Source organism: Exophiala aquamarina (genome assembly GCF_000709125.1).
Source record: "Exophiala aquamarina CBS 119918 chromosome Unknown aczIA-supercont1.4, whole genome shotgun sequence".
NCBI classification, from domain to species: Eukaryota; Fungi; Ascomycota; class Eurotiomycetes; order Chaetothyriales; family Herpotrichiellaceae; genus Exophiala; species Exophiala aquamarina.
In genome coordinates this window covers 3,204,603-3,226,402 of record NW_013550584.1, presented here as the reverse complement: position 1 = coordinate 3,226,402, position 21,800 = coordinate 3,204,603, and the positions used below count along the sequence as shown (strand labels likewise).

Sequence of the window (21,800 nt, the reverse complement as noted above, 5' to 3'; positions counted from 1 at the left end):
ATGATTGATGATTGATGATTGATGATTGATGATTGATGATTGATGATTGATGATTGATGATTGATGATTGATGATTGATGATTGATGATTGATGAATGATGATGGCCTCGCACGAGTAAACCTGGCAGTTCTCCTCAACCAAGAACAAAGATATAAGGATCAAGTCGATAATACCTAGGTATTTGATCCAGCACCCCGCTTCCGATATAACCCCCCTCCGCACACCAGTGACAAGACGAAAGAGTTTCGGCAGCCTGGGGATCAAATTGATTACTGTGTCCAGTACATTTCGTCATAGGCTCAACTACGCAAAAGAAAAGAGGTGCTACGCGTAACGATGTAATTATTGTATTTACTCTGTAGAATTGAGCCAGTGTTCCTCCTGTGCACGCAGACTTTCGACGCTACTGCGATCATCACTGCCCGCCAATTTGGCCGATATTTCGTAGCCTCGCCTGGTGAGGACCCAGTGAAGATACTTGTAACTACTTCTGGCACCCTCGGCGGTATGGACATCCAACGTAGCTTTAGAACTGGGGCATGTCGGGATGATCGAATCACGATCGTAGATGAACCGCATAGCCACGAGCATCCAGGACGTGCCTGAAGCCCCTTCAACCTTCACTGCTCGATGAATCCACCAACCCCAGGAAACCATATCATACTCATGCCCATCATCTGAGGAGCGCAAAGTAATGTGGCCATAAGAATGAGCCAATGCCTTGGCCCCATGTATTTGCACATCCACCGGCTGGATGAAATGTGTCGAAGATACTCTGTTGGCCATCTGCTTGGACTCTCTAACGAATTTGTCAATCGTGCCAGAGATCCTGTCTACAGGTTAGTCTCTCGACCCTTGGAGCCGTCAGCCCGAACAAGAAGCAGTTTTACCAGGCAATCTCTATCCAGGTCTTTTCATCGTCATCGTGATACGTTCGGCGCCATTTATCCCACTGAAAGGTGTCTTTGTAGAATCTCTCTCGGAGAACCAGCGACCGGATCTCGAAGTCCTCAGATGATTGGGACTGCAGAGCCATTTGTGCAATTGAATCCCGTCGGGATGACTCTTTGCCTAGATTCACGAGCAGCAAGCGAATAAAGAGAAACACAGGCAGGGATAATAGAATTCTACCTTAGTAAGGAGGTTCTCACGAGACCATGACCGTCCACGAAGTTATCACGTGCACCTCTGCTAATCTTCAAGTGTCTCGGGAATTGGGATCCATGAAAAGTCCATAGTGTGCATTCGACCGTTCGGTCGGAACCCGCAGGGACATCCGCGGACGTTAAATCTCTCTCCGAGGCCTCGAAATCCAAATTTTGATGGCTGGTGGATGATCTCCAATTTCTCGGCAGCGGACCATCAAATCACAGTGGAAGACCTGTATATCGACCACGTGATCGACAGAGGAGATCACCAATGTCGGGCCTTGGAGGATGTGGTTAGCGTGGTGGTCACGTGATTGTCGCAACGCGCAGCTGGTAGCCACAGCACTTGCTTGTTTCTTATTAGGTTTCAGTTACACAGATTGCACAGCATAACAACATCAATTATTGCACAGTCAGCCTTACATCCAAATTAGCTTTTTCCTCCCTTGTCGGGCCATTTCTACACTACATCACTTATGAATTATCGAGAAAGCTGGATCATGCTAGATCGAGTTTCACGGGCGCGTCGATTTGTGCGCGATGTATGTAACAGTGCCTATCTACCGAAGAATACCCGTTATAACCAATGCTGCTGATTGATCTCCCGGGCTACCCATTTGGTTTGTGCTACACCTTGACGTGGACCGATTTGACTTGCGTGAAAGAGAGCAACTCTTCCAGGCAATCCTCTCGCCCAATCCCCGACTGTTTGTATCCTCCAAAAGGCATCGAAAGGAAGTGCGTACCCACGTTGTTCACCCACACAGTGCCAGACTCAATTCGGCGGACTGCCTTTTGCGCAGTCTTCATGTCGGACGTGTAGACTGCGCCTGTCAAGCCATACTCAACCCCGTTAACCTCCTCGTACATCTTTTCCTCGTCCGACCACTTTAGCACGGAGACTATCGGACCGAAGACCTCCTCCGTAGCGATTTTCATGGTCTGCTTGACGTCTGCAAAGATCGTCGGCTCGAAGAAATATCCGCCCTTTGTCTCGTCGGTAGTTGGAGGCGAGCCGCCAGTGACTAACCTTGCACCTTCGTCTTTACCCAGCTGGACGTATCGACGTACACGGTCCTGCGCAACTTTACTGACCATCGAGCCCATCGTTGTCCGGGGGTCTAAGGGCGGACCAGGCTTGTACGATTTTTTCAATTTTTCTGTAACCTTCTCTAGTACCTCGTCGTGTAGAGATTCGTGCAGAAAGATGCGCGAAGTCGATCCGCATGATTGTCCGCACCAAGACCAGTTCATGCCTGCCACGACACCGTCGACTAGGCTATCGATATCCGCATCTGGATAGGCGATCAAAGGGTTTTTGCCGCCAAGCTCGTAGGCCGTCTGCTTTAGCGACTCTGCCGAGGCCTTTTGGATTGCTCGACCAGTTGGTAAACTACCGACCAGCGTGATTTTCTTGACCATAAGGTTCGTGGAGAGCTCTTTGCCGCATTCGATACCACCGGTAACGACGTTCAGCACGCCCGGGGGGAAGATGTCGCCAATCAGTTCCATGAACCGTAGTGCCGATAAAGGCGCCTGCTCCGGCGGCTTGATGACGATTGTATTGCCCATCGCCAGCGGCGCGGCCAGCTTAAACCCAGTGAACATAAGCGGGTGGTTCGATGCGACGATTCTCGCGACTACCCCTAGCGGCTCACGTAGAGTATAGTTGAACGTCGCCTCACCAAGGTCCATCGTCTCACCGGTGATAGCGGGGATTAAGCCAGCAAAGAACTCGATATGCTCAGCAGCAAAAATGGCGTCTCCAGCCATGATAGTGATAGGACTTCCGATATTCAGCGCATCAAGCATGGCGAGCTCGACAGAATGTTTGCGTAGAACATCGGCCACTTTTCTGAGTAGCTTTCCTCGTTCCATTGGCGGGGTCGCCCGCCATGCTGGATAAGCCGCTTGTGCGGCTTTTATAGCCGCCGCTGTGTCCTTTTCTCCAGCGAAAGCGACCTTGGTGATCACCGTACCGTTGCCTGGGTTCCAGGTTTCGCGGTACTGTCCGTCCTGCGGCTCATGCCAACCTCCATTGTAATAGAGGGAGGTATGATTTGGCATACATTTCTCGATTTTTGGGAGTTCTTTCGGAAGAGCAGCAACCATTGTCCCAGTTGTGTATTGAAACTGCTTGAGTTTTGAGATAGCTAGTAGATTCTCCTTGTGGCGCCTACACAATATTATAGCAAGTCTCCAGACACTCTTTATACACCATTCCAAACGTGAACAACTCTCGATGAACCTAGAGATCCGCCGAGTTCGCATCAAACAACTGCCCGAGAACCTTGGCTAGGGACGGGGCTATTAAAACATGAAGGCAAGCCGACATACCCTCCACATTCCGACACACGCGCATGGCATGGCTGTACGGGCCATCATTAATGCCGCTAGACTGGTGACCGGATTCGGCTGTGAGGAGAGCGAATTCAAGCTAGTGAACCGACCCAAGTGAGCCCGACTCGTGTCTCTGAAAACCGAACCCAGGGCTAAAAGGAGAGGTAAAAAGTTGAAGTTTGATTCTCTGCTCATCTTCATCAAAAAACTGAATCTCTACTATGGCGACCATTCTTGATTTCGAGATAGGTCCCGTCGGCTTCGGCCTTATGGGCCTTACTCGCCCTATTGACCCTATCTCCCAGGAACAGGCATTTTCGGCCATGGACGCAGCACTCAAATACGGATCAAATTATTGGAACGGAGGCGAGTTCTATGGCAGTCCTGAGAGAAATACTCTACATTTACTCAATGAGTACTTCACTGAGAAACCAGAGAATGCATCCCGGGTATTGCTCGTCATCAAAGGTGGCCGAACTCCCGGTACACTAGACTTTGACGGTTCGGAGAAGGGTGTAATGCGGAGTGTCAACGAGTGTTTAAGAGTCCTCGATGGCAAGAAGACTCTCGACATCTTCGAATGCGCTCGTGTTGACCCTAGCACTCCTATCGAAGAAACGATAGGAGTGCTCGCTAAATGCGTTCGAGAGGGCAAGATTAAAGGCATCGGATTGAGCGAGGTCAAGGCGGAGACGATCCGGAGGGCTGCTAAGGTCCATCCGATCGCGCAGGTCGAAGTCGAGTTATCACTGTGGACGACAGATATCCTGCGGAACGGAGTTGCGCAGACATGCGCCGAGCTGGGCATCCCAATCCTGGCATACGCGCCGCTCAGCCGTGGCGGCCTCACCAAAGAAGTCTCCGAGAAGAGCGAGAGTGAGCTTCCTCCGCATCTCAAGATCTTCCCACGCTTCCAGGGCGAGACGCTGGAGACCAACAAGCGCCTGACAAAGGAGGTCGACAAGATGGCGGCGCGGAAGGGATGCACGACGCCCCAGATCGCGATCTCATGGATCAGATCCTTGAGCGGCAGGAATGGTCTAGGGGTTATCATTCCTCTTCCGGGCGCAGAGAAGGAAGAATGGATTCGCGACAACACTACCCGGGTCGAGCTGACGCCAGAAGATTTGAAGGAGTTGGATGACATTGTCAGCAAGGTACCCATCACGGGTATGCGGTATGGAGGCGTCATTGAGAAATTGAATGAAGGCTAGAGGAATGGTCCGCATCGCGTTATAGCAGCCAACGGCTCCCGCAGACCATGGTCGACAGTTTCGAGAGTTTCTCGCGCATTCTGTGCTAGTTGTCTTTGGCTCGTAGAGATACCTGTGACTCCATTTTTCGAGCATTGGCCCCGCAGTATCCGGTAAATGTGCCAACAATTAAATTGACGTTAGCCCGGAATTTGCTCTTCGATAAGGAGTAATCCAACGCATGACATGAATAGCGAGTATGAAATCCATTCACGTAGAAGGCGCCACTCAGCGCCTCCAGAAGCCAGCCTGTGCATGTCATTCGCGATGACCAGCGCTTCGGGTATAGAAGGGCCAGTCCCGACCGGAGCTTCAACTCTGTCCGGAAGTAAAGCGTGCTTCCCCATTCATTGCCCGTGAGAAGTCTTTGTGCTCAAGCAGTACTGCACAGTGCTCTTTGCCCAGAAAGAGACCGCCTCTGGTGAATTTGGATATATTCGTGGATGCGCGAATAGCGTAGGATGTGTGTGTCGTGGGGGGTTCTTCTCAGAACATCACAGTGTCCAGATCCAAAGGACGTTTTCAATAATGCCATCATTGCCATTTCCCACGGGATACCCTGTGAAGGTCTTCGCCCTCCCCACAGGCCAGCTTACACATCCTGACCGGTGGTTATTCGAGGATGGTGATGAGGATATAATCAAAGCAAGCAATCCATACCCGGATTACAGTTTTCTTATCCAACACCAAGATTCCGGCAGGAACGTCCTTTTTGACCTAGGTTTGATGAAAGTGAGAAAGAAATCATCCATCCACTTCGACATAGCTGACCCTTTCAGGACGAAAATCTTATGCCAGCAGTGATTAGAGGTCTATCCCACATCACCAAGCCTTACGTGCCCGAGGATGCCTTTGATATTCTCAAAAGAGGGCCAGTTGCTCCCTCGAGCATCTCAGATATTACTTTTAGCCATCTGCACTTCGATCACATCGGAGACTGCACCAAATTTCCTGACGCACGGCTTCTTGCTGGACCAGGCAGCAAGGCTGCCAACGGACCTGGATGGCCTACACTTTCCAAGTCGCCATTTGGGTCTGCCCCTATCCAGCATCCCAAGTATTCTGAACTCAGCTTTGAGGAACATAGCTGGTCGCCACTTGGCCCATTTGATAGGGCATACGACTTCTTCGGCGACGGGACTTTCTATCTCATCGACACTCCAGGCCACATGGCCGGACACTTGGGCGGTCTGGCATTGACGGGGTCAGACGAGTGGCTTTTCATGGGCGGCGACTGCTGTCATCACCGATCCTTACTCTTCGGGAGTCGACCCATGAGTGTGACTTGCGGCCCTGCGGGACAGCCTGGGTTTCATCGGGATCCTGAAGTCGCGAAGCAGACGATTGCGAACATTCGCAAGCTGGAAAAGTCGGACAACGTCTTTGTGGCGCTGGCTCATGACTCGTTCTTGGTAGATATCATGCCAGAATATCCAGAACCTATAAATGGATGGTCTCAGAGCCAATGGAACAAGAACCTACAAGGAGTTCTGGCCCAGAACTATGAATGACAAGAGATTGAGTGGAGGGATCTGACCTCAATGACTCGGGTCGATTAGAGTTAACAACAGGAGAAAAGATGTTGGGGCGATAAGCGCCAGCAACGGCCTACGAGCAACAGCATGATCGGGAAACTCAAGCGCCCAAAGGCTGTGACGCGGGACTGTACCGTAAACTCAACATACAAGTAATCTAACGTGGGGAATTTGTGAAGCACATTCGGAATTCATCATCTCTACCTAGCTCTTTATCCCAAGTGCAGTAGGATTACCGTAATTGTCTTGGCCGCCCGTTTTGGTGATAGCCTCACCAAATCCTCTGACCTTTAGCATTGTCGCTACCCACATTATTGAGTAACTGGCGGCTGGCCCTTGAAATATTGCTTCTTTGATGAGGCTGTCACAAAAATGGGAAGACTAAGACTCTTAGGCTAATCCTGCTGCACTTGGGATAACGAACCAAGCACAATATGGTCTACCAGTCCAACCTGATGTCTCTCTGACATTCTACGTGACAATTTGTCCGGACGTCTCATTCAGAGCGTGTAACGGTATTCAGGGTGTTTGTCACCCAATGCATCCTTCTCAGCCTGTGGGAGGGCTAGAAGGTGATCACGCTTGCCTTCCGCCTTCTGCTTATTCTCATACCGAAGATATACAACGTTGCATGTCGCTGCCACCATCGTCAGGATGACCATTGAACATGAGACCGAATATCCGGTTCGATAGAGTGGCGCCTCATCTGCCAAGTAGACATTGCTGCCCAGGATGCTGCCGCAGTTGCCGAATGCGAGCATGATGGCTGTGGAGATACCACGCCGCTTCTGCCCGACGATGTTGTTATTCAGCCAGGTCAGCGAGACGGTGATGGCGGCAAAGGCACCATTGATGATGAAAAAGAGCGCCATGTATCTAACCCCGACGCTGACATGGATTTGAGCGAGCAATATGACGTATCCTATGACGCAGACAGAGAGCGGACCAACCGAGAAGGCCCATCGATGGTTGGTGATGTCTGACACGTAGCCGAGGGTAACGGAAGTAACCACCGAGCTCATCCAGATGGGGATGGTCATATACTGGGCCTTAAGCGACGTCCACCCAAGACCCTTTAGGATGCTGGGGAGGAAATAGGACGAAGAACTCCCTGTCACTGCGGTTCCGAAATACATCAAGGCGCTAGATGAACATCAATATAAACCCTTTGCACGAGATCGTGGACATGCCTGAAATAGACTTTAGGGTCTCTGAGACAGTCCTTGAAGACCTGCAGGCTTGACTTGTCTTCAACAAATTCTTTAGTATCTCGAGCCAGCTTTCTAAGGAGTACTGTTCGCTCGGCGTCATTGAGATGCTTCGCTTGTTCAGGCCAATCCGGTAGAAAGAAAAATGTCGCGACAGCCACGATGCAGGTAACAAGACCTTCAAGGATGAAAATCCATCTCCATGCGCTGTAGCCACCGACGTCTTCCATGTGAGCAATAGCATAGGCAAGCAACTAGAGGCAACGAGGTCAGTCATGTCTGATTGTAACTCATGTGGGATTATAGACTCACTCCGCCAAAGGCACTCGAAACAGAGCCTGCTGCGTAATAGATGTTCATGCGTGCATGAAGTTCGTAGCGACTGTAGTACATTGCTAGAAGGAAGATGGCGCCCGGGAACTGTTACGAAAGAGATATGGACTCAGTACAAATCGATTCGAGCACATCGTCGCTGACAATAGAACTGAAGGCGGGGGTAGCAAGTTTGCAAAGTTAATAATGTGGTGACTTACGTAGCCAGCCTCCAATGCACCCAGAAGCACTCTGCACACAACGAGACCGGCATAGCTCTGGGTGACACCCTCTCCAACAGTAACAACCCCTTGACCATGGTCAGCATTATAGATAATCCCAGGTGCGAAAGTAAACTCACCCCAGGAAAATATAAGAACGCTTAGGTATCGTGAGGGTCGCAGGTGTTTCATAATCATATTCCAGGGGACGTCAAGGATGAGGTAAGGGATGAAAAACATGAAGAGTGCGATGTTGTATTTCGAGCCATCGAGATCCAAGTCGGCGGCCATGCCTTGAATTTTCGCATTGCCGATATTAGTTCTGTCTAAGAAGGCCACGATGAGAAGGAGGCACAGCATTGGCAACAAGATGCGGTCGGTCTTATGCAAGACCTTACGCTCAGCGTCATGGTCGTAATCTTGTGTCGAGATCTTCTCGATTTGGTCTGGTGATTCCTCGATGTAAGCCTTTGCTTTGATCTCGGCATCAGCCTCATAGGTGGTCGCCGGAGGAACAGTTTCCATCTTGACAACAATTAATAAGAGTCAGTTAACCAAAGTACGATGGAGCCGTTAGGTAGAAATTAAGGACGGTGGAAGTCTGTACTTTGCAGCCCAGAATCAAGAAGGAGACGGGCCTCCGATCTAGTAAAGACGAGATATATGTCTCTCCAGCGTTGCGGGCATAGCCTACCACCCGTTCTAGTGAGCTTTGCGGATATCGTCCTAGGAGTCCGACTTGGTTATTCTCTTCGTTGCCATGCAGAAGCTCATTAAAATTGGCAAAAGCTGATATAGGTACCGGCAGTGACCACTCGTATTCTCCCGCGTTATTGGAAGTGGTGTGTGCCCCCGTTCGGCGGAGCTGGCTACATCCGAGGGGATGCTTTTTAAGATCCGGATGAGATGGGGAAATATCTCAAACCTCCGATCATAGCGCTCAGCCCTGGAGTTGACACGCACCAAGCCAACCCTACAACTAACACATGTCGGTCCCAGACACTGTTGCTCATGATCAGCTGGAGTAGATTGCATGGATGTGCCACGACTCTCGTCCCGGGATTGCAGCTGCAACGGTGACTAGCTCTCCCGACTTGCACCCGGTCGAAGGAGCGGAGTTGGCAGAATGCTCATCTTGCAGTCTCAGTCACTTCCTCGCCAATATGCACATGAGGATGTGCATTACTGCCTAGGCCAGAGATGAGTAGAGGTAGGATCCTCAAAATGCACATCATGCCGTCGCTGCGCACGAGAGAGACGAGTTGGATAATATTTCTCTTGTCGATCAAAGTACAATCACGAAATATGAAGCAAGCGATACATTTCTTGATAGAATGGAATAAGAGAGTATTCTGCAGGGAGCATGGTGGAGCTCATATCCATCACGCTAGCAAATAATCTAACATCTGTATGGTTTTCATCCATCCTCTCTGCAATAAGTATGCAAGAGCCAGTGTGGTGTCAAACCAGATAAAGCCATATTGTTCATCTCATTCCTGACTCTACATCTTCAGAGAGACCTTTCAACATTTCCCACTTCAATAGTTAAGAGGCACCACATGGCCAGCCCACGCGCGTAGTCTAGGACCAAATCTTTGGACGATAATAGCAAGGACGAAAACGGAAACCACGACGACCGCTTGCAGACCGAATGCCAGTCCGTACCCTTGTTTAGCCGTCCAATCTGGTTCGAAGTACCCGCAGGAGAAGCCAGCAGATACACGTGCCATGTTGATGAGAGCAGAGACCTCTCCGGAAGCCGTGGGGTAGCAATCTAGCACAAATGCTACGGTTGCTACTGAGGTTATCATGACACCGAAGCAGGTTATCCCCCAGCCGAACACGAGTCCTGCGACGTTGAGTCTGTGTTCGAGAGTCTGACCTACGAGGACAAGGCCGGGCACGATAAGCGCTAAGCCTAGGAACGTAGTCCAAAGTCGAACCTCGGGGACAAACAGACCGTTATGACGGCGCGTATAGCGTGCTGCAATATAGTCGTTAAACCAGTGACCAAAGATTTCACCGAGGATAACGCCTGCTATAGGGGTGAAAAAAACGTAGCCAACAGTAGCAGCTGATAGGCCATAGCCGCCGAGTTCGCGAGGTGTGCCTAGAAGGATACTCGAAGACAGCGTCAGACCGATAAACCACATGAAAATAGCGGCATAGAAGACCATCGTTAGTGGAATAACAGGCTTCAGAAAGACGGCGACCAGGCGGACGTAGGAGCTTAAGACCGTGCAGAAGTATCCTTTATGGTGCCGCAATTGCCAGGTGCCAAACACACGTGTAAGCCGCTGAAGTTGGCCGTGCTTGCGCGGAGGTTGTTGATCAGCGGGCACCGCACGATTATAGTAGCTTTCATCCCCAAACACCAGGATCATACAGATCAACATCGAAGACCACGCAGAAACGCACCAGAAGACGGTATGCCAGTTACCAGTCTTGCCGATGATGATGTTACCCAAGAGAGGGCCCATAAAAGGCGAAGTGATATAGATAGCATACCAAATTCCGATCTTCCGGGCGTGCTCATGGAAAAAGAAGCAATCCTTGACGAATGCTAGCCCAATGGTCTGGCCCGTGCTCTGTGTGACGCCCTGGAGGACACGCATTGCATAGTGCACCTTATAAGTCGGTGCCAGTACGGCACCGACAGAGAAGCCTAGACCTAGCAGCGCGGACCAGAAGAGCACTGGCATTCTGCCCCAGGAATTGAGGAGAGGCATCCAGATAATGCCGGAGACTCCACACATCAAAGCATTGATGCTATTAGGTGCATTGGCCTGGGTGAGGGTGACATCCCATTGCTTGGATTGCAAGATAATGGCTGGGATCCCACTTGTGGCACCAAAATCGCCGGCAAATGAACCAAAGGACACTAAGATGAGCATGATGTGCTTCTTGAAGGAGCTCCAGTTCAGAGGATCATTTGAGTCATCTGTGGGTTGGGGGATGAGGATAGTCTGCCATTATTTATCAGTGGAGGCTGCAACGAGACCCTAACTATCCATACGCACACGTCCATCCTTCGCCAATTTAAGCCCAGAGGTATTTTCACCCTTGGCGTTGGTGACAACTGTGAGCAGGACTTCACCATTGGCGTTTTCGATCTATCCAATTCAGTAGGGTTCTTGAAACATTGCTATTGTCTAGCGTTCTTACCTCGTCGACGTCGTGTGCGATGTGGTTATTCATTTTTACCTGCTCTTCGTCGTGGTGAGCCGGGGTCTTCTCCTCCATTGCAGGTGCTTTAGTGCTGCAGATATGGCAGCTGTGTATTGGGCTATACTCGAAATCTCTGCAATGTTGGCTGGCAAGAGAGTTGCAAAATAGCCAAAGAATGAATTAAAGACCGGCGGTCGTTTGAGATAGAGCTGAGTTAAAAATCACCATCCGGGGATATCTCGCCTTGCTTAGGAAGAACCAGGACCTGGGGAAGCCAATCGGATATACAGTCAACGTCATGTTGTTCTTCTAGACCTCGCGAAGCTTACCTACTTGACTCTGGAGCATACGTATTCTGGCTCTGGAAGGCCGGAAGCTCTTCCGAGCTACTGGCAGCGGAAGCTGGAAAGTTCCCTTCCGGTCTGGAAATCACGGCGAACAGCAGATGAGAGAGATTACACTTGATGAACTCCCAGGCTGGGAACTTTGCGCTTTTTGCGGAGATTTGAGCTACTCGTATACCATGGTGGACTTTTAGTTGACACTCACAGAAAGTTCATCAAAAACATGGAGGAATTCGGCTTTCAGCAAGTTCAAGTAGCTCTGCGAGAATGATGTCAAGTCTCGCAAAGCACAGGCTAGATTGAATTCAATGCGATACATGCATCCGTCCGAACTCGTACTGCTTGTTAAGGATGTTCAGGTTAAAGAACTGTCTTTGTCGCCTATCTCCTGTCACTGTCCAAGATTAAATTGTACCACGCTGCTTGGAAGTAGTTGATGCGTCACGTGCCTATGGTGGGTCGCTTTTACCTCGCGCTTCCCCTAGGACTGCGTTGATCACCACAGGACTCGAGAACAGGCACAGTTTGCAGTGCTAGAATGTAGCATAATGGTTGCTGGTAGGGAACTTGGAAAGAGAGTGCTAATGTGGTGTAGAAGAGCATTAGTGGCTGCCTGCACCAAGGCATAACAACGGTCTAGCTTACTATGTAAGTGGCTCTGTTCTAATCTGTGCACGAATACACCATCTTCGCGAATCGACTAGTAATTTTATACTAAGGCGTTAGTAGCCAGTCCTAGCAATAGCTACCTGTAATTTATTATCTAATCTATAGAATACTTATCCTTAGAGACTAATTACTCCTTAGTAGTAATGCTTCTCTTACGCGAGCTTCGCTGTTTAGTGTAAGTGAGCGTTTACTTAGCGAATTTAGATAGAGAGTTTAGTGGTTCGCGAATAGTGATGTAACTGTTATTCTCGCTGTATTCGTAGAAGAATGCGAACAGCCCCTGTTCTAATTCGCCAAGAATAAATCTGCCCGTCGTGGTATCAGTAATCAAGGAATAATGTCAAGATTTGGCTGGATAACAGCCAGGTGCAGTATGAATCATCTTAAGACGCTGTGCATGACCTTTCAACATTTCTTTGTGGGGTTCACATTGTTAAAACGATAGAAAGTGAAAAGTGTCAAATGTTCTATGACCGGTGATATAATGTTGCTATCATAGATCAGTTGATGTATATTGATAGGCCTGTATTACTAGTGTTGCCTTATAGAGAGGGTAAAGATTAGTTTTCGAGGTAGTAATGCTTAATAAAGATTCTGCACCGGTTAGATTCAAACCATCTATTTTCGATTACTTCGAGTCCATAAAAACGCTTGAGGTTTGAAGGATACAAAATTACGGGCCTCTGGAGGTAGCATACAAGACGTCGGGACCTCCTCTCTCTACCTGTCGAGGTGGTATTATGGTCGAAGTCAATGTGGAACAAGAGCTTAATGTTTCTCTAGTAACTTCAGCTTGCTATCCTCAGTGGGGACATGAGATCCGCCAGGTGACTCTGGCCCGGCGGATATCAATTAGCTGCCTCGACTTTAGCCGTGTAAGTATACTTAAGGTCAGAGCCCTAATGCCCGGAACTTCTATAGTAGATCTAATTATTCTATGGGCTCTTATTACTAGACTCCTCTATATATTAAGCTATTATTTCTTTCAGCTTCTAACTAAGTAATCATAGTTATAAGACCTGTTCTTCCTAATATATTAATAATTTAGTTAGATTTTTCATTACACTTATCTCTCTCTCTCTCTCTCTCACATAACTTTCCAGGATTGTTCAGCTCGAAACCTCTAGAAAAACTCTTCGAGCTTTCACCTGAGCTAATAAACAAGAACTACTTTTACATATATCCATTTCCAGAACTTGTCGCTCTAACGTATTCTCTATCAGTCGCTATTTGGTACGAAAAGCGCCATGCCCTCGTTGGACTGGTAAAAACCTACCGAGACCTGGTCTAAGCCCTGTACCTGACATTTGATAGTTTCGATGGAGGTGACGCGCTTGGACTTATAATTTGGAAGAAAGGTTCAGTGGTGACCGCATCATCTGCAGCATTGATCGTCACTTTGGAAAAAGAGTAAGACATAAGCTTACTACGAATACCCAGACAAATCCAAGAGACTTGCAGAATTAGAATTCTTGAAGAGGACAAGTCATTACGACGAACGCCGTGATTGAATCGCGTTCGGCAACCTATCACTCTGTTTTCAGAACGCCATTCGAATAGATAGAGATATTGCAGTCCATTGCTCCTAGATTGAATCCCTCTGCATTTCATAAGTCTCGCTTGTGGATTGAGAGAGAAGTGAGTTTGAGGGGCCAACTTTATGCCGGGCCCTATTGCAATTTGGCAGCTGCATTGTTGCCAAACTGCGTGGAAGGCTGCAGACGAGGCTTCCAGAAACAGGCGGCGTTTGAGGAGCTGTCCACTGGGCGGACTCGCGGGTGTCAGCAACGGACATGGCCCTATGCTCGCAGGTGCTTACGCTGTCGTATCATGCAATGGGTGCAGCATGCAGTGCGAGGAATTTAGTTGCCAATGGTTGCATCTTATTACACTATTTCTTGGAGCACGGTGCGACCGGGCCGTAAAACGCGCAGCAACGATGCAGATGCTTGTCCGGCCAACACGCAGCCTGCACCTGATCTGATCGACTCAACTCCGAAGCCTACTGCAGAGTGCAGAGAACCAAAAAATGGAAGAGCAATTATGTTACAGCCTTGCCATAATGCTCCAACTTCAGGGAAGATTGTCATCGGACGTAAATGAAGCGAAACTCCATCAGTCAATGCATTACCTGGAATTGCTAGACTATCAAGAAAGTGAAACCAATCTTGGGCAGACGATGTTCCGGACAGCAGAGTCCAAAATGAGGGTCCTCTTTCTGATTTCCCGCATCAAATTGGAGTGGGAGGGGAGGATCTAGAAGCCATCGGTGACTGGCGTGGAAGTTAGCTCGCTGTCAAGGAAGAACGAGTGATCCTCAAAACCTACCTGCTATTTCTGACCTCAGTGCGACCACCCTGTTTGCATCCCTTTTCGCCTTGTTAATACCTGTAGTAATTGCATCCAAGACCACTTCAGAGGCGGGAAGCTGCTTAGTGATGCGTTGCATGGATTGGATTCGTTGGTCCATTCCGTTCATCATCTTGTCGTAGTACTGGGGAAATTGCCATGTCAGCGATTTTCGTCCAAAAGTGTAAATCTTGGGATGTGGTGAGTTTTCATACCTCTTTCGCCTCTCGCTCGACCTGTGCCGAGGCCTTTTTGGACCAAGCCTGCAATTTTCTGGCCTTTTCCTGCGTTTCGTCCTGGCCCCTGTAGATGCTCAACTCTTCGACAAAGGCTATGCCCGGCTGGATGCTGTCGACAGATAATTTCATCCACATGGAAGCGATATCTGCGTAAAGAGAAAAGTAAGATCGTATGAGGACTGCACCACGGTAGATTATCTGCAAGTTATTTAGACGTGGCGGGCAAGAAGAAAGTCAGAACGGCTTTTGTTTACCTCTCGTTGCCCATCAGCCAACGTATAATCGCCAATTTTTGCAATTTCGGTAGATCCATCACTGGACACGCTTGAGGAAATCGTATCTGCCCAGTCTTTCACACGGCGTCTTACGATGCTGTCGATGACAATGGAAATCGCGTTAAAGAATCGGACAAGATTTGCCACGTCGTTCTTGATGCTAACCACAAGAGCGATGCAATCTTGAAGAACCATTTTGACGTTCTCCTGGAAAATAAAATTCCCGTCAGCTGTCTGATCATCGTAAGAAAGAAACCACACGAGGGGGTTGACGTGCCAAATCCATGGTCATCATCTGCAAATCTGTAATCTTGCTCTGTATTTCGCCCAACCTAACTTTCTGAGTTGTGAGCATCTCTGCCGAGGCTAGGAAGTTGTCTTGAGTAGTTCGGTATGCCTCCTGGGTCGTGTTCAGCCTGTTCTTGGCCGACTCCAAGATTGCTTGTGCTTGGTCGCTCTTGGGATCTGTAGATGATTCCAGAGGGGTACTTTGTATGAGCGGGAACTGGATTGGCACTTCCTGTTAGTACCGGCTCATTTTCGGTGTGGCGGCTCACTCACCCCATTCGGCGGGTTTCCTGGGAGAGCTTTGGCGGTTGAATATAGTCCATAGGCTTTCAGGTATGCGTCCCTGAACTTTTGCTGCCAAAGATTTACAAGAGCGCTGCCTCCCTTGGGAAGCTCATATGAAGCGCTTGTGCCCTTGTTGACTTCCTTTTCGACCGCAGTGGCAACCTGTGCCCATGTCAGCTTGCAAAACGACACAAGTCTGTTGTGGTCGCACCTCTAAAGCAGTCTCGATGACATCTCTATAATCAGTGCTCGCTTGAGCCTTCGTTGCCAAGCCCGCAAATGACTGCTTAGCATCGCTGAACATGGAAACAAGAAATTTAGCAGTTGTCTTGGGGTCAGTCTTCTCACTCCCTCTAGCCTTATCCCAGTTGACACCTTTATCTTTACCACTGCTCAGTAGATCATTGAGGATGTTGAGGTATAACATGTAGGTGTTGATTTGAGAGTAAGCTGGGTCTGTAATGTGCGGTACTGGAATCTGATTGGACGCGGTTGGAGCAGGTCCTGAAGGCCTAGTGGATGTCGCACCGTTCGTCGGGGGGCGTTGAGATTGCGGGGTTTCGTCGTCCTGAATGTCGTCTATGAAATCACCGACTGCTCCAGCAGCTGCGGTGAAATTCTTGAAAGGCGACAAGTGCTGCATCAGGACTGGAATTGCAGCATTCACAGCTGTGTTGAATGTATCGGCAAGACCGCTGACAATCTGTTGACCTACAATGTCCCAACTTCAATGGGGTTAGCTGAGGAAGGAGAAGAAAGTTGTGCTCATTACCCTGTAGGATACTCGTCAGAAGCCTTCTTGAAAGCCTCCGACGCAACAGTTAACTCCTGCTCCAACCTCTTGGTGGCGTTCTCCGCGCTTGCGACAGCCATGGTTTGGTAATCAAGTCTAGTCTTCTCGGACAACTGGTTGATCTTGCCCGTCCGAAGCTCGTCCTCAGTTGTGGACGACTGCTCCACGCAGGCGACACGGAGATCACATATGAACTCAAGCCATTCATCGAATTTCTTGTCCATATCCAGTGCCCGTTGCAGGCACTCTTGAGCTGCACCCATGAGATTATTCAAGTGGGAGGGGAGGTTCCTCTTAGCCATTGTAGGATCTCCCAACGCGTTGATGATGTCAGCAACCTGTTAATGGAGTTAGCCCCCAGTTTCAGTCGTACGGCAAAGTACGTCTGAAGCCATGAACGAGCAGGGGCTCACCTACCTTCATATCAACCATCTTCGAGTTCATGTGAATCGAACCCATGGCAGCCTCCGCTTCGATAAAGGCATTTGTGCCTAAGTTGCCGCACTCGACCAGGTTTGCAGGCAAGGAGGGAGTTCTATGGCCTGAGAGTTGGTTACGCCGTGCGTCACATATGAGTGTACTTACGTCAACTTGCTATCCTTGGGAATTGTCAACTTGATAGTCCGCGCAATTTCTGATGAGCTGGCAACGTAGCAAGCCCCCAGGGAGCTCAGGGCAATGGGCGCCGACATGAGCAATGACTCCCATCTTGCCGTGAAAAGCAACGAGCTTTTGATATCTGAGCTAGCTTCCTTCGTACTTATGGTACCAGCTTTGTCAATAAGGGCCAGAGCCGACGATTCTGACATTTTTGCAATGTTGGTGCTTTCGCAGTGGGAAAAGGCTTCAATTCAGCAAGGGATTAGTTGCTGTTCAACGAGATGCGGCACAGGAGGACTGCCGGGAACGGGATGTCCTAAATGCTCTATCGATTCGACCACCAGGCCATGTTCACGTATCTCCAGCTCTCGCTAGAGGCCATATATAGTCCGGGACGGCCGGGTCCATGGTGCCCAAGTTAATCCAAGACGTGCGGCTTGCTGAGCATGAATCTCGCGAACACCGATCTCTTGCAGGTGCAAATAGAATGTCCCGATCTTTCCGAGACGTGAGAGGCACCCGCAGTCTACGGCTGGCTGAAAGATTTGCGTGAAGTGCACGAAGGTTGCTGCTGACAAGCTCGTACTTCCTCCGAGCCGCCATGGGTTATAATAGGAGTGGTGTTGTGACACTTGATAGACTCATGACAGGGGGAGTAATTGGACGTTCCAAAGAGGTTGAAACCCTCAGGAGTCATAGGGCTTGTTGATGAGGAGCTGATGGGAGAACTGAGCTCGTCACAAAGCCAGCACACCCTGTCGCTTGGCGCAGCCTCAGTCGAGCTATTGATGCATTGTTTGGCGCCGACTCAAACTTGCGTGGCTTGGCAATGCTGGCGTGAACTTGACTCTGCCCAACGTCAAGTTTGTGCTCGATCTCTTTCGCTTCATGTCCTAAACAGAGTCTGCACAAGGAATTGAGACACGATCAATGTGGCTGGCTGGTAGCAGCTTTGGAGTACGCGTGTCCATGAAACACGACTTGTATAGTACCGGCTACAGGTGATCAACGGATTTATGATAGGAGCAGGAGAGGATCCACCTGCGGCTACAGTTATAGACACTATAGATTTAGCAGTAACGTAGCCTAATGGCTGCTTCACCTGCGTTGAAAACGAAGACGAACCCTGACCGGAGGATACAGAACGTCCTCAGTGTATCGGTTGCCCTGCTCGCACGGGACACATGGACCCAAATCCGTGACAACCTGCGCAAGAGTGGAGAGTGGAGATTCTAAAGAGTATAAAGATGGAGTGATATGCCGCGTAGCTAGATCTCTCAAAGAACGAAATAGTTTGCACTCCATTAGTCGGAAACCTTACTAGGTGAACCCTAGCTCTCGCAACCTACCCAATGTCTTCGGGATACGGCAGCACGGTGTCCAAGTTGCGGAACGACGCGAACAGCCTCCGACACCAGCTGGGATGGTTGTCAAATTCAGCCGACTCTACATCCAACTGGTATACCACTGAATTTCTGAACACCTTGGAGCTTGGCATGACCACAGTGTACAAACTGGCCGTTCTACTTCGTGGAGACTATGACAACTCGCCTCAACCAAACTCAAAGGCTCAGCAGGACTACGTGATGTCGATGATGGTACAGTATTTTAATATCGTCGAGACCTATGCGAATAATGGTCTCCAGAAGTTGCAGGAAAGCTCCAAGAAGGTAAGCAGAGCACTCTGAAAATTAAGTTGTCAAAAAGGACTTCTCTGACGAGCTTTACAGATTGTTGAGCTGCAGACCCTGGAGATGATCCCTCTAGGTCAAAAGGTCGAAAGCCTACTGAAGGAATTGGAGGCCAAAGCCCTATCCCTCAATCAGGATATGGAGCAGAAGACAAGTCAGCTGAAAGCTCTGCAGGCTTCCTACCAGAAAGAGCTCGAGGCCAGGCAGGCACTGGCGCAGAAAGCTGCCGATGCCAGGGCGGAGCGAGAAAAGGAGGAGCTTGGGGTGAGTTTCAGTGGTTGGTCCATTCTGGGCCATTTCGCTGCATTCCGTGGAGCCTGCTAACACCCTTGCTCCGATAGTGGCGAATTGCGTCGTTCAACATCACGGCGCTGACGGGGACTCCTGACCTCTTCGGCTTCGAGGACCAGGTAAAAGACCTCGAGGCGCAGCTCACCAAATCAAATGAAGGCATCATACAGACAAACCTGGTCCTTCAAACCCTTGGAAACGCCAAGGTTGAGGCTGAAAATTCCGAGCGCCTATTGCGAGGCTTGCGGGACACGCTTCCTGCCACGGGCCAGATCATTGAAACCGGCATTAAGCACGCGGGGGATCTGCAACAATCCCTCAACAAGATGAAAACTGTGTCCGGCACCTTGCTGACTCGAGCCAAAGAGATGAAAGGGGGCTCAAACGCAACCAAATCAGTTGCATCCAGCAAGGGTCAGATTTCGTACGCGGTTGTCAACATGTGTGTCGATGCGTTGGTCCACTTCCGCCTGCTCGACGAAGTCAAGATGGTCCGCGACGAGCTGGTCAATAACTATGGCGCACCGCTCCCCGAACAAGTTGCCGATATTCTTGCAGAGCTGGACAAGAAGTGGAGCGACATGGCCGGCACCAAGCCCGTCAGAAAGCTGAAAATCATTGGCGCAACATACGGCGGGAGGCAGGTGACAGCTGACGTCCGAAGGCATGTCAAGGACGACCAAACCGTGCTCCTGGACTCGACGCGCTTCACGACAGACTTGATTCCTGATCCCATCCCCGGCCAACCCAAGGTATTTACGCTTTTCTACGAATATGAAGGACAAGATAAAGCTTTATTGAAGATGAAGGACTCCAGCGGCTCCATTACTCTCACCTCTGACTCGCAATTCACCGATCTAGTAAGGATTACCACTATCAAGGAAGGGAAAACACGCCTGGGGGGCGAGACCATCATCTATGCAGTAATCTACGGAGATGAGATTTTCACGTCTACTGATGTTTACAACAAAATATGGGACATGGATCAAGGGCGGAAGTGGAAGATCGACAACGAGTCCTTCGGCAAAGATCCCTGGCCGCGTGTTGTGAAAACGGGAACCTTGTACTACAGCATGGGAAAAGGATTTCCGGACAGCGTTTGGACTGGAAAGGAGGGAAGAGATACATGGTACCCTGATAAGTCGGCGCGCTCTACTGCGTGACTGTCCCACTCCTAATGCACTGGCTTCGTAATGTTAAAGATAGTCTACAACCCCTCTTAATTCAGTCTTCCCGAGGTTGATAATAGTGCGTCAAAAGCTAAAAGTGCTGAAATACGAAGGCGCAGGCATAACTTGAGTGGCCTCAGTCGATAAACCTGCTTCCGAAGCTGAGATCATCCATCAGAACTCACTTCTAGCAACACGAGGTCAAAGCCCACTTCCCACGCCTAGTTGTACCTAGGCGTCACATCAAAAGCCGCCCGCAGGTCACGGCCTGTAGTTTGAACCCCTGGCACATCTGGAACCCTGCCAAGCCCACGATCTGTCGGGACTCAGGCAGCCTCATCTCACGGCGTAGCTAGCGTTGCCCTTTGGCTGTGGCTGTCTCTCATCACCGCTTTGATTCTCAGCCCAGTGGGCGTTGTAGACTCCGTACGAAAAGAATAGAGAGGTTGCGTATATACAGAGAGAGAAGGATTGGAGAGAAGGATTGGTGTGTGCAGTGGGCTGGTATTGGGTAAGAGGCAAATAGTGTACGAGGTATTCAAGACTCGCACTTCTATCCAGCTAACCACCTGATGACCTTGGCGCCAAGCCCCAACAATGTCGCTGGCTCATCCGCTCTCACTTGGCACGGTAAGCGAGATCGTCGAAAACATCACCATTTCGTGGAGAAAAGCAACGCTTGCCTTCTAGACTTCGGACGCTGTGGCTAGCTGTACTAGAAACTATTTCATTTCTCATCGCATTTCTCATCGCATTAGCTGGCTTCACCACACGATGCTTTCTGCATTGGCTTCAAGTTTGCTTTGATTTTGTCCAATGGCGCGTTGCTTTGTTCCAGTAGAGAAGTTGTCGCCCCTCCAAGACACCATGTGGCTGCTGTTCCAAAACGCAGATTTATAACATGGCGTCCTTGGCCGCTGGATCAGCTGTTGCCGTATTCAAAGCGTGAAGTTCGTTCCTGGGAAATCGGGTTAGACCCGTGATTGTACCAGCTCCACATAGTCGTGCTTTACGTACTGCTTCGTTCAACGGGATGATACTGGACATCAACTTCGGTAGAGGCATCAGCTGAATGATTCTTTGACTGGTTGGTCAGGCCGCAGAGTGAATGGTCGGGAGGTCCGAGGCAGGCTGAAAGGGTTTGCCAAAACACAACAGGATACTTTCATATCCTTGACGTCTGCGAATCAGACTCCTGTAAGGTATATGAGCAGAGGATCGTGTACCTTCACCATTTTTTGATTGTCCTTGACTTTAAACGGCCAATTTAACCTCGTTCGGCCTATCGTAGTGTCAGTAAATTACTTGCACGATAGCACAAAATTTTGGCAACGCGAGACCTGGACAATGGATTCCAATTCCGACATTTCAGCGGCGGTGAAGCATGAAATGAGAGCTTTGGCGCAAAAACTTGCGGATTTTCCAAGAACTCTTGGACATCAGCCAACAACGGAAGAAGTATTGCAGATTCATCAGACGAAGCATCGCGAGCTGGTAGTCTTGGTCATGAGGGAATGTGGGTCACGCTTCAAAGAAGTGCGTCTGGAAGAGTTGCGGCTACTTTTGCAACAAGATGTCAATTCATGGCAAGGAGCTGCTGGTGTAACCAGCGGTGGCTCCC

At 49.6% G+C, this 21,800-nt stretch overlaps 8 protein-coding genes across 8 annotated transcripts; 3 read left to right on the top strand and 5 right to left on the bottom strand.

The window, feature by feature from the left end:
- Window positions 1–352: 352 nt before the first annotated feature.
- On the bottom strand, window positions 353–1,037 carry A1O9_06273 (uncharacterized protein; the record flags this gene model as incomplete). Its single annotated transcript, XM_013405483.1, has 2 exons — window positions 353–830; window positions 892–1,037. The coding sequence occupies 2 exons, from the start codon at window positions 1,035–1,037 to the stop codon at window positions 353–355; spliced, it is 624 nt and encodes a 207-aa protein (XP_013260937.1).
- A 739-nt stretch (window positions 1,038–1,776) lies between these two features.
- A1O9_06272 (uncharacterized protein) lies at window positions 1,777–3,261 on the bottom strand (the record flags this gene model as incomplete). The annotated part of the gene is made up of 1 exon (XM_013405482.1): window positions 1,777–3,261. The coding sequence occupies one exon, from the start codon at window positions 3,259–3,261 to the stop codon at window positions 1,777–1,779; it is 1,485 nt and encodes a 494-aa protein (XP_013260936.1).
- Window positions 3,262–3,710: 449 nt separating this feature from the next.
- On the top strand, window positions 3,711–4,703 carry A1O9_06271 (pyridoxine 4-dehydrogenase; the record flags this gene model as incomplete). Its single annotated transcript, XM_013405481.1, has 1 exon — window positions 3,711–4,703. The coding sequence occupies one exon, from the start codon at window positions 3,711–3,713 to the stop codon at window positions 4,701–4,703; it is 993 nt and encodes a 330-aa protein (XP_013260935.1).
- Window positions 4,704–5,270: 567 nt separating this feature from the next.
- A1O9_06270 (uncharacterized protein) lies at window positions 5,271–6,253 on the top strand (the record flags this gene model as incomplete). The annotated part of the gene is made up of 2 exons (XM_013405480.1): window positions 5,271–5,474; window positions 5,522–6,253. 2 exons carry the CDS (start codon window positions 5,271–5,273, stop codon window positions 6,251–6,253), a joined length of 936 nt encoding a protein of 311 aa, XP_013260934.1.
- A 524-nt stretch (window positions 6,254–6,777) lies between these two features.
- Window positions 6,778–8,543, bottom strand: A1O9_06269 (uncharacterized protein; the record flags this gene model as incomplete). The annotated part of the gene is made up of 6 exons (XM_013405479.1): window positions 6,778–7,420; window positions 7,452–7,467; window positions 7,496–7,739; window positions 7,798–7,905; window positions 8,019–8,107; window positions 8,159–8,543. The coding sequence occupies 6 exons, from the start codon at window positions 8,541–8,543 to the stop codon at window positions 6,778–6,780; spliced, it is 1,485 nt and encodes a 494-aa protein (XP_013260933.1).
- Window positions 8,544–9,556: 1,013 nt separating this feature from the next.
- Window positions 9,557–11,261, bottom strand: A1O9_06268 (uncharacterized protein; the record flags this gene model as incomplete). The annotated part of the gene is made up of 3 exons (XM_013405478.1): window positions 9,557–10,984; window positions 11,039–11,131; window positions 11,184–11,261. 3 exons carry the CDS (start codon window positions 11,259–11,261, stop codon window positions 9,557–9,559), a joined length of 1,599 nt encoding a protein of 532 aa, XP_013260932.1.
- A 4,039-nt stretch (window positions 11,262–15,300) lies between these two features.
- On the bottom strand, window positions 15,301–17,237 carry A1O9_06267 (uncharacterized protein; the record flags this gene model as incomplete). The annotated part of the gene is made up of 6 exons (XM_013405477.1): window positions 15,301–15,582; window positions 15,624–15,797; window positions 15,847–16,360; window positions 16,408–16,766; window positions 16,846–16,963; window positions 17,014–17,237. The coding sequence occupies 6 exons, from the start codon at window positions 17,235–17,237 to the stop codon at window positions 15,301–15,303; spliced, it is 1,671 nt and encodes a 556-aa protein (XP_013260931.1).
- Window positions 17,238–18,380: 1,143 nt separating this feature from the next.
- A1O9_06266 (uncharacterized protein) lies at window positions 18,381–20,173 on the top strand (the record flags this gene model as incomplete). The annotated part of the gene is made up of 3 exons (XM_013405476.1): window positions 18,381–18,698; window positions 18,759–18,983; window positions 19,061–20,173. The coding sequence occupies 3 exons, from the start codon at window positions 18,381–18,383 to the stop codon at window positions 20,171–20,173; spliced, it is 1,656 nt and encodes a 551-aa protein (XP_013260930.1).
- Between the last annotated feature and the right edge of the window lie 1,627 nt (window positions 20,174–21,800).